We start from the raw sequence: 15,589 nt of genomic DNA, 5'->3' as shown, positions 1-15,589 counted from the left end.
GCTTAATGAACTCAAAGTTCATTTATATCTGATTCTAGTCCACGTTAAGGCTTGACAAAAGCTTAGGAGGAGGGCAAAGGCATTTTGTATCATGCGGACCATCGGATACTATACAGAGAAGAAAGATTTACTCTTCCAATTTTTACAAGTTATTTCTCCCTTAATTAATATTACTTCTACAGGTGAAAATGGGTGTTCCATTTCTAGGAAAAGTAAAGAGCCCAATTTAAAAGGGGATAATCTATTCCACGGAGAAGAAATGAGTATGCCTTCTTTAGCATAAGTCACCCATATATACCCGTGGCTCTGATTTCTTCCCAGGGTTGTTTTTTGTTTTTTGTTTTTAATCTCACTCATTAAGGAATTGTGGGGGCCTCTAGCGTTTGTGTGTATATATGTGAGCACATATACATATGTGTCTCAGAATAGAACCATAAGGGATTTGACATTCTTTTTCAATACAAATATATTATGTAAAACCTTATTTAAGCAACCAGGACTCCTGCATTACCTAAGTCATTTTGCTTTAGTACAGTGGTTCTCAACCTTCTGGCCCTTTAAATACAGTTCCTCATGTTGTGACCCAACCATAAAATTATTTCCGTTGCTACTTTATAACTGTAATGTTGCTACTGTTATGAATCATAATGTAAATATCTGATATGCAGGACGGTCTTAGGCGACCCCTGTGAAAGGGTCGTTCGACTGCCAAAGGGGTCGTGACCCACAGATTGAGAACCGCTGCTTTAGTAGGAATAACTAAATTCAGGTTGGAGTTTTAACATGTTCTTCTTTCTTTGAATATGCCCTTTCTCCAAATGATTATGTGCTTAGCAAAAAAATAAATAAATAAAAATAAAAAAATGTATTAGGGGAACGCAAACATTTTAATAAATCACAGCACCCAAAGTTCCCTTTAAAAAAGATCCAGAATAAGTCTAAGAAATGGTTCTGCTTTGATGGATCAGGCTATATTTTAAAAGACGACCATAATTACTACATATATAAGTATAATATGTACATATGTACACACATATAAAAATTATAAGATTATACATATGTATAAATATTATCAAGACTAGTTTTGTGCGTATATATAACCAGAGGATAAGTTGCACACTGGAAAGGTTGTAGAACCATGCTCATCTCGCTCCGTCCCACTCCCGTTCTCTAATTTTTTTGTATTGGGAACAGGTATTAGTGGAAGACCTTATTGTTTCTGCCTTGTGTTGGTTAAAACCTTTGTCTTTGTGTTTGTAATGGGTCCCTGCACACTGATTGTGAAGTTCAACATGTGGTAGAGCTGTTTTTCTTGAAGTGGTGAGTATGTATGAGACCGTGTAGGTGAGCCTCTATGGCTTCCTTCTCAATAAAAAGTAAATCTTTAGTTTCATTAGACCTTATAATTATTCAAACAAAAATGGTCAGAGTGCCATGAATAGGTTTGGCTAGCAAGACAGTTTCGTACAGCAATGTGATTTCCCTCAGTAGGAGGACCATGAACTGCTAATTAGCATCTCAGACCGCGAATTCTCTAGCAACCAAGAGTAATATCAGTAATTCCCAGGTTTATGCAGAGTACAAGTCTCCAATATTACCAGTGCTCTGTTTCATTTGTAATTAACTGCAATCAATTATTGAAGTCAAGAAAGTATATCCTAATGCTCCTAGGTAATAAAATAAAAAGAAATATTGTTTGTAAAACTTATATATGTGGCATGCTGATTGACTGGAGTCCTTTGAAAGCCTTGAGGTTCTGTATATATCAATTAAATGTTTTTTGTCTACACGGGTATCATTCTTAATTTTAATCTGTAACTTTTATTTCACAACTTAATTCTTTGTCCTTTGCTTGTAAACAAATATTTATTAGATTGGGTTTTGAATTCACAGATACAAAACAAAAATTTTTAAAGCTAGTAAGTAGGGGGAGAAAGTCATGATATTAGCTGATTGTTTCAAGAGATAGTTAATGCACATTTCTTAGGTAGGGATATGCAGGGTGGGGCAAAATTGGGTCTACAGGTGTTCTTATAGGAAATAATCCAATACTTAATAAATAATAATGTTAAGAATAAACTCTGTTTTGCATATTAACAACTGTAAGCCTACTCTTCCCCAGCCTGTATTATGCACAGGAAGAATGGTTTATGAGGTGGAAATAAAGACATTTTATTTAAGATTTTCCCATGAAAGTTATACTTCTGTGAAAGTCAATAGAAGTGTTCTATAAAAATTTAAATTGATATTTACGATTATTTCTTACATTTAAAAAGAGAGCAAAGGTGGTGGCGTCTGGCTGGAGTGCCTCTCCGCAGCCTCTTCCGAAGGTGCTTCCTAGCTCGAGTGCGTCGGCGGGGCGCCTACCAGCCCAGAGCAGCCCAGGACTTGGAGGACATCTGTGTGGCCCCGAATGCCGTGGCAGCCAGAGGATGAGTGAGCAGCAGGCATGAGTGACTGAGAACGCTGGACGTCCCTGCAGGCCTTGGCTCAGTCACTTCCTTCTCTGTGGGTGCAGCCGGGAAGCACCATGAGCACGAGGAAGCGTCGAGGAGGGGCAGCAAATTCCAGACAAGCCCAGAAGCGAGCTCGGGAAGCAGCCCCCACCCCGGTGATGGCCTTGGAAACAGAACCCATAGAGCTCGTAGAAAGCGCTGGCGATGAAATAGTGGACCTCACCTGTGAGTCTTTGGAGCCCGTGGTGGTGGACCTGACGCACAACGACTCTGTAGTGATCATTGATGAAAGGAGGCGGCCCAGGAGGAACACTAGGAGGCAGCGCCAGGACCACGCTGACAGCTGTGTGGTGAGCAGCGACGACGAGGAGCTGAGCAGGGACAGGGACGTGTATGTGACCACGCACACTCCCAGAAACGCCAGGGAAGAGACATCGCCGGGGCTCAGGCCCTCCGGCACGGTCAGTTGTCCGATCTGCATGGATGGATACTCAGAGATTGTGCAGAATGGGCGTGTCATTGTCTCTACAGAGTGTGGCCACGTCTTCTGCAGCCAGTGCCTCCGAGATTCCCTCAAGAACGCGAACACTTGCCCGACCTGCAGGAAGAAGATGAGCCACAAACGCTATCACCCCATTTACATCTGATACGCTGCGAGCTGCCTCGGAGAAGGACGGACAGTGACATCCCCGCGGGCTCATGCGGCCTTCGTGGGTTCTCTGCCTCCAATTTCCTGAGCTCAAAAGACTTTTAAACCAAGGCCTGATATGTAGACTCCTCCTTATTTCCAGCCCTCTGAGGTCCTCTCGTTACCTCCAGCTTGATGCCTCAGCCGGAGCCACAGCCCTGCCGGCCAGGTGCGGCCTGCTCCCCTGGCAGCCTGGTTCCAGGGCAGGCGAGGAGCTGAGCACCTTCGAGTTGAGAAGCAGGTTCCAGCCTCTCCGGGACTGCACGTTTGCCAAGAAGCTCCCCCGCGCAGGAGGTGTGCGCAGCTTCCCCCACAGTGTTGTCGGGGAGCCAGCCCTGGTCAGGGCATGAGCCAGTCCACCCAGCTCCTGCGGGCATGCTACCTCACCCGGCCTCTGCCCGCACAGTGACCGAGCCGACAGCCCCGGAGGACCAACCACTGGGCTCCTTCCCGACCTTAGCAGTGACGGGCAGGGATTTCTGCAGGGCCATGCCCAGGCCTCTGAGGATGAAACGTGCAATAAAGCCCGTCCACCGCCGCCTCCTTGCAGCCCAGGACACGCAGCACCGTGAGTGTCCCTTAGGCCCCGCCCTGTTCTGTCACCCCGTTCTCAGGAACTGACCAGGCCCCAGAATTCCCCTCCTGGCGCGGGCCAGTTACGGTACACAGGGCAGGCCTGTACTCGGTGTCCGCTCCTTTCTGATAAAATCCGTCCTCGTCACCATATGCCCGCTGGTCCTCAGTCCCCGCTGCCCACGGTCTCCTCAAGTATGGACACCGGAAGGCGGTGCAGTATTTGTGGCCTTATCAGCCCCTGTCCAGCTGTTGCCCAAGCCGCAGCCACCCTGTGTCTCAGAGCGTGGCCCACCTGACGAGCTGGGTCCTGCCTTGGCCTTCTCACCACCCCACCAACCCACCATTTCAGAAGCTGGTCCTCTGGCCATCTGGACTGTGGCCCTCTGCAGTTCTGGTTGGCAAAGTTCGGTGGCCTCTCCTCACCAAGGGGCAGATAACACCCCCTGCCCACTCTGCAGGCGTAGGAGCCTCTGGTTTCCAGGTGGCAGCACTGCTCCTAACGCACAGGGCTGAGGGGTGACGGGAGTGCCAGCCTGCCCCACCTCCCCACCCTCCCCACAGGCCTCAAGCCAGACAGCAGCCTCTGCATGTGGAGCGTCAGCCGGGGGAGAGGCCCCAGCTTTGCAGCAATAACTGGCCTTCAGTTCCCTGGAAGGAGCAGGGACTGGGCACAGTTCACTTTAACGGGGCTGAAGGAGTGTCCCTCTTCTGTGGAAGTTTTATTCTTCATTCTGCCTTTGTAGCTGTTCGGCTCACTTCCAATTAGTCAGTTTGAATGAAAGGAATAATGTTCTACTTGGAGGTGAGGAGGCAGGACATGGTTCCCACGGGGGCTGTGCCGTGTCTGCCCTCCGACCGGACGTGGTTGCCATCGCGTTTCTTCCGGGCTGCATGGGAGCGTCTCCTGTGACCTGACATTACAGCCTCCAGGAGCCGGGATGACCACGCAGCCCAAGCCCTGCTTTACATTTTAGGACAAACGACTGATCGTGAAAGCTGTGCTTCTACATTAAATTGTGGGGGTGTTAAGTTTCTACTGTCAGAAACTACAAAATAGGAAAAGGTCGATATGAAAACCCCTCCTTCTCAGTGTACATAATCCAAATCTTTCTTTGTTATGTTTAAACTTTACCCATAATGTCAGTCTGTTTCGGACCTCTGCTGGTGTTACAGATGCAAATAAAACCAGGAATTTGAAAATAAAAAAAAAATAAAAAGAGAGCAAAACCATCTTTATCTAGAACTGTGAATTATCATTTCCTGTGTGATTTTTTTCTCCTACATAATTTGCCCTTTAATCATCAAAACTGTATTAGCTTCACTTTAAGCTTTTCAGGTCCTAATTTTTATTGCTCTAAGTTTACAGTTCTCTAAGTCTTATGAGTAAAATCTTAAGAGCAATAAAAGCAGATTTTTACAGTTTTTTTCTGAATCAGTCCCTATGCCCAAACAAACTTCCACAACATAACTGCAATAACTTTGAAAAATTAGCCCTATATATAGAATCTGATGCTGATGCTACTATTAATGAATACACATCAACACTAATAAAAGAGAAAAATGGTAATTGGCGTACGAGCTACCCTTTTCATTGGCTAATCAGGGCTATATGCAAATTAACTGCCAACTAAGATTGGCAGTTAACTGCCAACAAGATGGTGGTTAATTTGCATATGTAGGCACAATGCAGGGAGGTGAAAGGGAAAGCAGGAAGAAGCCCCCTGCCACTGACAGTGATCGGAAACCCAGGGGGGAGCTAAGAGCTGGGGGGCAGGGCCCCAGCCATGATCGGAGAATCAGGTGCCTTTTCCGCCCTGGCCAGTGATAGCAGGAAGTAGGGGTGGAGCCAGCGATGGGAGCTGGGCACGGTTGAAGCTGGCAGTCCCGGGAACTAGGGGCCCCTTGCCTGGGCCTAAAGCGAAGCCCACAATTGCGGGGCTGCTGCAGCTGCGGGTCCCCGCTGCCCGGGCCGGACGCCTCAGCCAGAGGCGTCCTGCAGGGGCAGGGGCGGAGCCCGCGCGATCGCGGCGCCCCCCCGCTGCCACTGCAGGTCCCCGCTGCCCGGGCCGGACGCCTAGGCCAGAGGCATCAGGCCTGGGCAAGGGGCCGATCCTGCGATTGGAGGGTGATGGGGGTCAACGCCTGAGGGCTCCCAGTATGTGAGAGGGGGCAGGCTGGGCTGAGGGACACTCCCCGCCACACACACCCAGTGCACGAATTTCGTGCACCGGGCCCCTAGTAATATTCATAATATTCTAAATGTATGTCTGGCATCCCGCTGTGACCGAAACCACTAACACATTTTTTTTTCAAAGTATTTCATACAATGGCTTAATGTTTATGTATCTATACATATAACTTGAAATAAAACGAAATACCTATTTTCCATCTAGTTCCCCTTTTTGTACTGTCTAATAGGAGGCTCCTGCCTTTAAGGAGATGCCGGTTTTCTGATGTGCAGTATCATCCTAGTCGTGTCTGTTTCCTGCCAAGACTGTAAGGCCCAAGGACAGTGAGAGCACTTCCTTCTGGATCCACATTACAAATCAGCTTTGTAGTTGTTACTAACGTACACGCCCAAGAGAACAGCAGACATGTAGTTGAAGAGTAATTGCCTCTCCTTGGGAAGAATAACTTCACATTCACTATACTCTCTGGAAAACCTAAGATGAGATCTCTGAAATGTTTTTCAGGATTGCTTTTATAGATTCTAGGAGATAATTAGAGCACAGGGCTACATCTGCTCGTGAACTGTGGAAATGAAGTGACCTGAGGGAAAATTGGAAACTGCGGCATTACTACCTGTGAAAAGGTTGGAGTCTGAGGCTTACCTGAGAAGGGCCTCCAAGCCTTGATCTGTCTTGGGTAATGAATCAGTAACTCAGGGTGGGGGGGGGGGGGAGAGGAGAGAGCTGGTCCCAACTTTGGGAGGCAAAGCAGGATGTGACCACAAAGATACCTATCACTGAATTGCTCAGAGTCAGAGGACAGTGGTGGTTTGGTTTGTAGGGATGGGGGGGAGGGAGGGCATAGGGAACCAAATTGAGTTGTATTCTGTAAATGTTATTGCATTATGAGCTAAGGAATATGAGAATCAAGAATGTATTCCCAGAATATTTCAGGCTGCCTATGAATATTCTCCATCTCAACCAGGTTACTGGGCTGCCCTGGTTTTGGAGACTCAAGGATGGAGAGGCTGAGGATACACAGAAGATCTAGCAGAGAAAGAACATAGAAGCAGACTGCTCTCTGCATTGAAGGACAAAGGTAGTGCTGAATCTCCATTCTAATTTATCAATATTAGCTTCAATTTACGTCTGTGCAACCAGGGCAATGGACTCTACCTCATGGTTGCTATGAGGGTAGATAATGCAGTTCTTTGTGCATGGATGTTCAATCGATAACTGCTATCAGGGTTAGAGAGGGTGCCTCTGGTGGTGCTTAAAGAGGTTAGGACGTGGTTACCTTCACAAGTCTCACAGAGCTACTGATGATGCCCTCTGAGCCTTAAACTCAAGAAAAGTCTCATTGTCCCTGGCTGGGTAGCTCAGTTGGTTAGAGCGTCATCCCAAGATGCCAAGGTTGCAGGTTCGATCCCTAATCAGGACACATACAAGAATCAACCAATGAATGCATAAATAAGTGAAACAACAAAAATTTATGTTTCTCTCTCTCTCTCTCTCTCTCTCTCTCCCTCCCTCCCTCCCTCCCTCCCTTCCTCTGTCTCCCCTTTGTCTCCCTCTCTTTAAAATCAATCAATAAATTTTTTTGCCTCATTTAATGTAGGAAGGAAAGGATAATTTTCTAATTTTCAGATGACTGGGTACTCCTTGCAAAGAAGAAATTGATAAGAGGACTAAAACTTCTACCCTTTGGGGGAAACTAATTTTCCATCAATATGCTAGATTCGAATCTTAATCACATTAAAGTCAAAGTGAAGTTAATACCCTAAAGAACCCGAATAAATTGTAACACACCTACATTAGGCACGTGGAAAGTAAACCTAATTTTCTCAATTAAATGAATCTCACATGGTCTAATAGTCCCATTTGCAACTAGTATTGTTGATTCACATGAATGTGAAAATGATGGCTTGAATCCAAGAACTCAGAAGACAATGCTAATTCCCTAAAATTAAAGTGAAAATCAAGTCTTTTCAAAATGCCCCCCTGCTCTTTTTTTGGTAAATTAATTAGAAAATAAAAAATAGCACTAAAATTTGGAATTTGATTGTTGCTAAGTTGTTTGTGTATGTGGTGAGTTGCCTTTGAACACAGGCATTCTTCCATGTGTAAAATAAAAAGTCATGTGAGGTCTTACTTAGTCTTTTGTCACCCTGCTCACTTTGAAATTTGGAATTTATTGAAGAGTCAATGCAGGAAGACCTGATAGCCAGTATTTTACTTTTAATATTTATAACATGACTATTTAAACTTAGTCTGGGTTATTCTCTGCCATAAAAATAAGTATATCACGGAATATTATTCCTATGTCCTGAAAAAGCTGGCCGTGTTCTGGGTTTAGAAAGTAATTAAATACTAGTTTTTAAATGTTTTGGTTTTGGAAAGTTGCCAAATAAGTTTTGCCAAACACATTTTTCTGTCATTTCACACCCCATGTGTGTGTTTTAATAAATGTGTAATCTTATGTTCTGATTCTCTTAAACTTAACTTGACAAATCTCTTTTAAGAGTAATATTATGCCAAGAAGACTTTAGAGCTGTCCTAAGAAGCCACATCTTTTATTTTTAAAAGGAAGTCATAGTTGATGATGAATGAACAGAACTGATCTATAAATTTGGACTATATTTCTAAATCTGAGAGCCACATTTTAAACAACTCCCAACAGTTTTTAACTAACTCATGCTTAGTAAAATAAATAAGAGATTCAACTCTGAGTTGTCATTATTCTGTGTGAAATAGAAGGTATAGTGAAACATGGTACATCTTTCTACTTCTATTAATTGTACCAAGAAGGAAGGTAGCAATGGTGGAAGACAGGAAGAAAATTGTATCCTACTATGCATCTTTTACACAGCATACTTGACCTAGGAAGTTCCTCACACAATAATTTACAATACACATGTTTTAAAAAGAAAATAAACAAAAACAGCTTGGGAAAAGCAATGAATAGTGATGCGAAAGTAATGTGCTCAGGGAAATGCAGATACCAGCTAGAATCAGGAATCATTCTGGGCTCCACAATGAAGGGGAGCTGAACCCTGAGAGGGAGAGGGACCACCTAAGATGGTCCTGAGGTTGGTGGCAGCCCTAGAGCACAAGTAAAGAAAACAGAAATTTTCACTAGATGAAAGCATTCTCTATTGAGGCCCTCAGAATGTTTAGAGAATTATGTGATATGCTATTTATATGCCTAGAAGTTAAAACAAACCTAAAGTTATATGCAATGTGTGTTCACAACCTAAAAGAAGGAATAACACAAACAAAGCAATGGCAGAAGAAAGCAAGCTACCATAATTGAAAGTGGGCAGAAACAATAAATAGCAGATTAGATCTTCAGGCACTTTAGATATTATAAGAATCAAATATAGTATAACTTGAGGCCTGGCGCATGAAATTCATGCATGGGGGCAAGGTGTCCCTCATCCCAGCCTGACCCTCTCCAATCTGGGACCCCTCGAGGGATGTCTGACTGCTCGTTTAGGCCAGATTCCAGTGGGGATCGGGCCTAAACGGCCAGTCGGACATCCCTTTCACAATCCAGGACTGCTGGCTCCCAACCACTAGCCCGCCTGCCTGCCTGATTTTCCCTAACTGCTTCTGCCTGCCAGCCTGATCACCCTTTAACCACTCCCCTGCCAGCCTGATCGACGCCTAACTGCTCCCCTGCTGGCCCAATTGCACCTAACTGCCCTCCCCTGCTAGCCTGGTCACCCCCTAACTGCTCTCCCCTGCTGGCCTGGTTGCCCCCAACTGCCCTCCCCTGCAGGCCTGGTTCCTCCCAACTGCCCTCCCCTGCAGGCCTGCTCCCCCCACCAACTGCCCTCCCCTGCAGGCCTGATTGCCCCCAACTGCCCTCCCCTGCAGGCCTGGTCCCCCCCAACTGCCCTCCACTGCAGGCCATCTTGTGGTGGCCATCTTTGACCACATGGGGGTGGCCATCTTGTGTGTTGGAGTGATGGTCAATTTGCATATTACTCTTTTATTAGATAGGAAGATTGCACATAAAGAGTTTAAAGAAACAAAAATATAATTTAGCCCAGCTGTTGTGACTCAGTGGTTGAGGGTCAACCGACCCAGGAACCAGGAGATCACAGGTTTGATTTTTGGTCAGAGAATGTGCTGGGGTTGTGGGCTCAATTCCCAGTAGGGGCATGCAGAAGGCAGCTGACTGACGATGTTTTTCTCTCATTAGTGTTCCTATGATGTTCTTTTTCAGGTAATAAGTTTATGTATATTTATTTTTTCTTATTTAAGTTCCTCACAATTTAACCAAATATGTTATGTATATATCAAACATAATGCAATCTAAAGAAAAAAAGGTTTAACAATAATCCTTCGGTAGTTCAAAGTTTTGAAACCTGAGAGTCAATTGTGGTAGATGCTAACACACCCTTTTTAATTTCCATGAAATAATAGATGACAGGGGAGAGAATTCAAGAACTTTCTGGCAGGAATTTTGGACTCTGAACGAGCTACAGTGGGAAGTTATGTCTCCTGAGACACTTGAGTGTGGGTTTGACCATTATATATGTCTTCTGGGCTTAGGAATGGTCTTGTTGTTCAAAGACTGATGTTCAAGAGCTACGTTAAATGACCTCTGTGATCCTCTTTAGCATATGGTCCTTGGTCTTTCCGTCTTGTCCTTTCTCAGGCCTTTGCAACAGCATGGTGTCACCCCTTGCCTGTCTACCTTATGAGTCAGCCAGGAGACAGGCATTCTATTTTCAAGTGAATGAATACCTCTTACTTGGACAAAACATGCATTAGAGGCAGCATATAAATCTAACAAAGTAAATTACTAACCCTGGACTTTGAACTGTTCACTTTCTTGAAGGAATGTGAGTGTCCCCAGGGACTAAAGAGAGTACATGCAAAGCATATTCATACTATGCATTATTACGTTAAAGAACCTGTGCGATGCCTTTATCAGCAAAAGATTTAAGAAATGTATGTACCACAGCAAATATATGTGATTAAATGTATAAATATGCATATTATACGCACACACAAAGATATACACGAAAAGCAATTTCTAAACAAGATCCTAAAACTACTAACCATAGTTTTAAACAAAGTGATAATATCTGTATTGCTAATCTCTTGGTGGTACCTCAGCAGTATCTTGGCCAAGGAAGCCAACGACCCAGACCCCCAGTTCCCAGGGATGCCCCAGATGCTGCCAGCTTCATTTCACTACAAACACAGGAGGGAACTTCAGAATCTGAAATCAGCCATGTGCTTCTCACTTAGAGCACTTGTACTTCAAAATAATTTGAAGTTCAGGTACACAAGTATCTTCACACTGAACTTCTTAGGCTCATCAAACCAATCCAATATTCTCCCTCCCCACACCCTCCTCCATGGCAATGTACATTAATATACAGCTTCTTGTACGGTATTTTCATTTTGTGATTTAGGGTAACTTAATGAAGTTATTTTATTTTTTTCATTTGGAAAAGTTTTGGAGGTCTTTGAAAACCTGCTGACAAACAGATATAAGACTAATTTATTTTTTTATGGAGAGGAAATTTCAACTCCTTAGAAAACATCTCACTTATTCCATGGGGTGGAAGAAGGAGAACTTTCTTTTTGTCTCTTCCAATAGAAAATTTTTACAATAACAATATATTCATGCATTAGTTGTGTCCTTAACACAAATAAATGAAAACAGAGTAAAAACAAAAAATAATCAGAATGAAATGAGACATGAGCAGGGTGTGTACTATAACACACATGACCACGACCTTTTGTTTTCAAGGCAAATGTCTGTGTTGGATTTGCCACTGGGGTCTCAAGGCAAACATCATACTTCCCCCGTCTACCCCACCTTCCACGCAGCAGCCAGCTGCAAGGCAGAGTCCCACCCAGGCGGAATGCAGGTGAAACATCAATACAGCGAGAGCCCAGTCAAAAAAGCACATGTGGAGTTTGGAGAGTTTTAGAAAATTTTATTGCAGGAACACATGTGTTCATGTAGCAGATGGAAGCAATTATGGCAGGAAAACTTTGCCCTGTGCTGAAAACCAAATTCCAATCGTGTGAGCTCAAGCTAATGACTATCCTTGAGGACAAGTAAAATCGGACCACAGTGAATTTTGAGAATCAACTTCACTTGCATTAGGTCGTGATCGGCACTGCTGAAAACTCATCAAAACTTGGTATTATCTCTGCCTCATTTTTCATTGGAAAGGGATGTGACCTCAAACTCCCTCATCTAAAATTAATATGCTTTCCTGTCATTTCTGTTAAAAACCTCACCTCACACCGGTATTTGTAGTCTGATTTACAGAAAGTACAATTAGGATTGCTAGTGGATAGCATAATTATTCCAGACAAGAGAAACTTGCTTTGTTTGGATACTTATGTGCATGGGGTCATTTCTAAAATGTTCTTCTCTTTGAAGGAGACGGGCAGATCCCTGACATCTCCCTTAATAAATAGTATCATGGGAGTTAAGATGAAGAATATAAAGCAGAACGATGTTGAGTGCAAATCTGTGACCTATAAAGCAGTCAGAGGGATTAGAAATAAATTCTGCCCCATGAACTCTCTTATCTATGGGTTTATCCTATAGGATTGGGCACTACAGTAATTTTTCTCCCTCTTTGGTGTTGTCATATGATTACCTCTCCTTACTGGTAACTCAAAAAGAAAAAAATCTGACTGGTCATGGTGATGGATGTATAGGTTTATGTTTGTTTTAAAGTGATATAGTATCAGTCATCACAGGAGTTCAACTCCTTTACTATCACGGAAACACTGGCTGAAGGATTTACTGAAAAAGGAGCAGGAGTAGAAAGGCATGCACATTCAGGGCTGAGAAGGAATGAATTGCCCAGTTTCTTACATTGTCTTCCGTGAATATGCACAGGCTAACTTCCTACTGAAAGATGAAATAATATGGATATTTAAGACTTGACTTTTAAAATATTTTGTTATTTTTAAGTAGAGGAGTGAATGAGAATGTAAGCAAGTAGAATATTTGTTTTAAGCTGTTTAGTTAAAGACACAGGCCAAATTCCATAGGTGGTTCAGACAGTCACGCTAGCTCACTGCACGAACACAGCTGGGAGGAAACGTGAACGTGGCATAGCAGAAAGAGCACAGCCCAGAAGTTAGAAAGTGTGGTTTACATTCCTAATTCTTCCCCTCATCAGGCTTGTTCCTTTGAACAAGCAACTTTACTTCTTCAGTTCTTAGTGGCCACAGGCAAAATGGGAAGAATAATACCTGTGTATTTCTTTCTATCTTTTTTTTTTTCCTCCTCACCAGAGGATATTTTTCCATTGATTTTTAGGGATATTTTTGCATTGATTTTTAGGGAGAGTGGAAGAGCGATGGAAAGACAGAGAGAAACACTGATGTGAGATGTGAGAGAAACACATCGACTGGTTGCCTCCTGCATGAGCCCTAACCAGGGGCCAGGCCAGGGAGGAGCCTGCAACCAAGATACGTGCCCTTGACTGGAATGGAACCTGGGACCCTTTGGTCTGCAGGCCAACAACACTATCCACTGAACCAAACCAGCTAGGGAGCCTCCAGAGTTTCTTAATCTCCTTCCTACAGCTTCCTGGAAGGGAGTCTACTTGGTTTCTGGTTCACCAACAGTCCCATGCGGACCCAGCTGCGGTTCCAGGAAGGGTGCTCACAGGATAATCCTGTATCACGGTGCGTTACGCAGCCTCGGCCTGCACGCTGGGTGCGGCGAGGCCCTCGGCAGATGTTCCTGGGCAAGAGCGTTATTAACAGGGCAGCTGTGCACACAGAAGGCAGTTTAAATTTCCACTGTTCCCTCCACAGGCCCGTTTGGAGTCTAATCTTCCATTTCCCCATCCCAGAGCCCTTTGAAAATTTCACAGTCAATTTTTTAAAAATTGAATTTAGAGGCCTTGGGAGATTCACCAATGCAGGTGCTAAAAGACAGCCTATTCTAATGTGGCTGATATATTTTTAGGGCTGTACTGTAGCTGGGAGGAAAAATAAAGACTTTTTAATCTCCCTGAGAGAAAACTTAACTGCTAGAAGTTAAAGCCATGTCTTCTCAGAGTGAAAATGTCTACCTCCTTTTCGGGCCCCGATCGCCCCAGGGTATCTGGGGAGAGAAAAGGTTATTTCGAGTACGGGGATACTTCTACACTTGTACTTCCCAAGAAAATAAAACGCCTCTTCAAAAACTTGACAGCCTACAAGCTGGCAGGTATTCCATTGTGGCCCCTGCTGAAAATGCCTCATCTGAGTGAATTTTCTTTTTCAGCTTGACTTACCTGGTTTCTCTAGCTATAGTGATCATATTCACTACATTGTTGCCAGATCTACGCTTGATTGCTTTGTTTCTCGGACATATTTCTAAGCTTAAGCAGAAGAATCATAAGCCCCTCCAATGAATACACAAAATTTGCAAACATACTTTGTGACCCCCAAAGCCCGTGAAAATCCTGAGGTCCTGGAGCCAAATATACTTACTTTCAGTTTTAAGAAAATGCTCTTCTATAAAAGGGAGGAAGAGAGGAACATGAGCAGAATTTTGCCCGTAGTACAAGTCAGCATTTTCAGTGTGTATGTGGTTGTGTGTGTTGTTATTGTTTTTTGTTGTTGTTGTTAATCCTCACCTGAGGATATTTCCCATTGATTTTTAGAGAGAATGGAAGAGAGGGGAAGAGACAGAAAGAGAAACATCGATTGGTTGCCTCCTGAATGTGCCCTGATCAGGGCTGGTGATCAAACCTGCAACCAAGGTATGTGCCCTCAACCAGAATCGAACCATGGACCCTTCAGTCCTTGGGCCAATGCTCTATCCACCGAGCCAAACCGGCTAGGGCTGTATGTGGTTTTTAAAGGGTAAATCGGTTTGTGAGAACGTTTTGAAGAGACCCACGCCGCATTTACAAAACAGAGTCTGAGGAAGGCCACGCGGACTTTCTTCGGGTTTGACCACAGCCATTTCAAAGGGGCCGGGCTAGCGGGAGTCAGTTTCTCTGGTTCAGCTCTCCCTCCCATTAAGGTTGCATGTTAACGTCACTGTGGACTTTTGCTTTTCTTTTATGGTGGCCATTTTCATGAGTGTGTAAAGGTGACAGGGGTTAATGAGCGCGGCAATTGTCAGGTTTGGTTAACTACCCCGACAACCACTCTGACCCTCAGTGGCTTTACACAATGCAAGTCGATTCCTTGCTCCTGTCAGAGTCCAGCAGGACCCTGTACTCAGGCTCCTCCTGTTGAAAGCCGTGGAGACCCCACACACCTTCCCTGCACGCAGGGCACAGTACAGAGGGCCAAGCAAGGGGTTTTATTGGCCTGGAAGTGGTACACGTCGCTTCTGCCCACCTTGTACTGGCCAGAATGCAATCCCACCGCCACTCGTGACCACGACACAGGCTGCCACCAGTGGCCTAGCCGTGTGCCCGAGGAAAACGCAAGCAGCTGATGCCTAACTAGGCAGACTCTGCTATGAGGGCAAGTCATAAAGGAACTGGTCTTTCTTACTTCACAAAACGACTTCAAAACTTTTGCAGGCGGACACTCCCTTCAACTCTTTTCTTTTTAAAGGACTGAGGAAGGAGAGCTATTTCTTTCAGAGGGAGACTCAGAGAAGACTCAGACTCAACAAGCACGCAAGCAAACAACAACAAAGCCACGTGGCGTGGAATGGGCACACGGGCCAAGGGTGTGGGGTCCGGCGAAGAAGA

General features: G+C 44.5%; 1 protein-coding gene across 1 annotated transcript; it reads left to right on the top strand.

Annotated features, from left to right (window-relative positions):
* Positions 1-2,283: 2,283 nt before the first annotated feature.
* On the top strand, positions 2,284-4,937 carry LOC132219735 (E3 ubiquitin-protein ligase RNF4). Its single transcript, XM_059672254.1, has 2 exons — positions 2,284-2,330; positions 2,386-4,937. Exon 2 carries the CDS (start codon positions 2,531-2,533, stop codon positions 3,101-3,103), a length of 573 nt encoding a protein of 190 aa, XP_059528237.1. The 5' UTR covers positions 2,284-2,330; positions 2,386-2,530; the 3' UTR covers positions 3,104-4,937.
* The last annotated feature ends 10,652 nt before the right edge of the window (positions 4,938-15,589 follow it).

Source organism: Myotis daubentonii, chromosome 17, assembly GCF_963259705.1.
Source record: "Myotis daubentonii chromosome 17, mMyoDau2.1, whole genome shotgun sequence".
Lineage (NCBI taxonomy): Eukaryota > Metazoa > Chordata > Mammalia > Chiroptera > Vespertilionidae > Myotis > Myotis daubentonii.
This window is presented reverse-complemented; position numbering and strand designations above follow the sequence as displayed.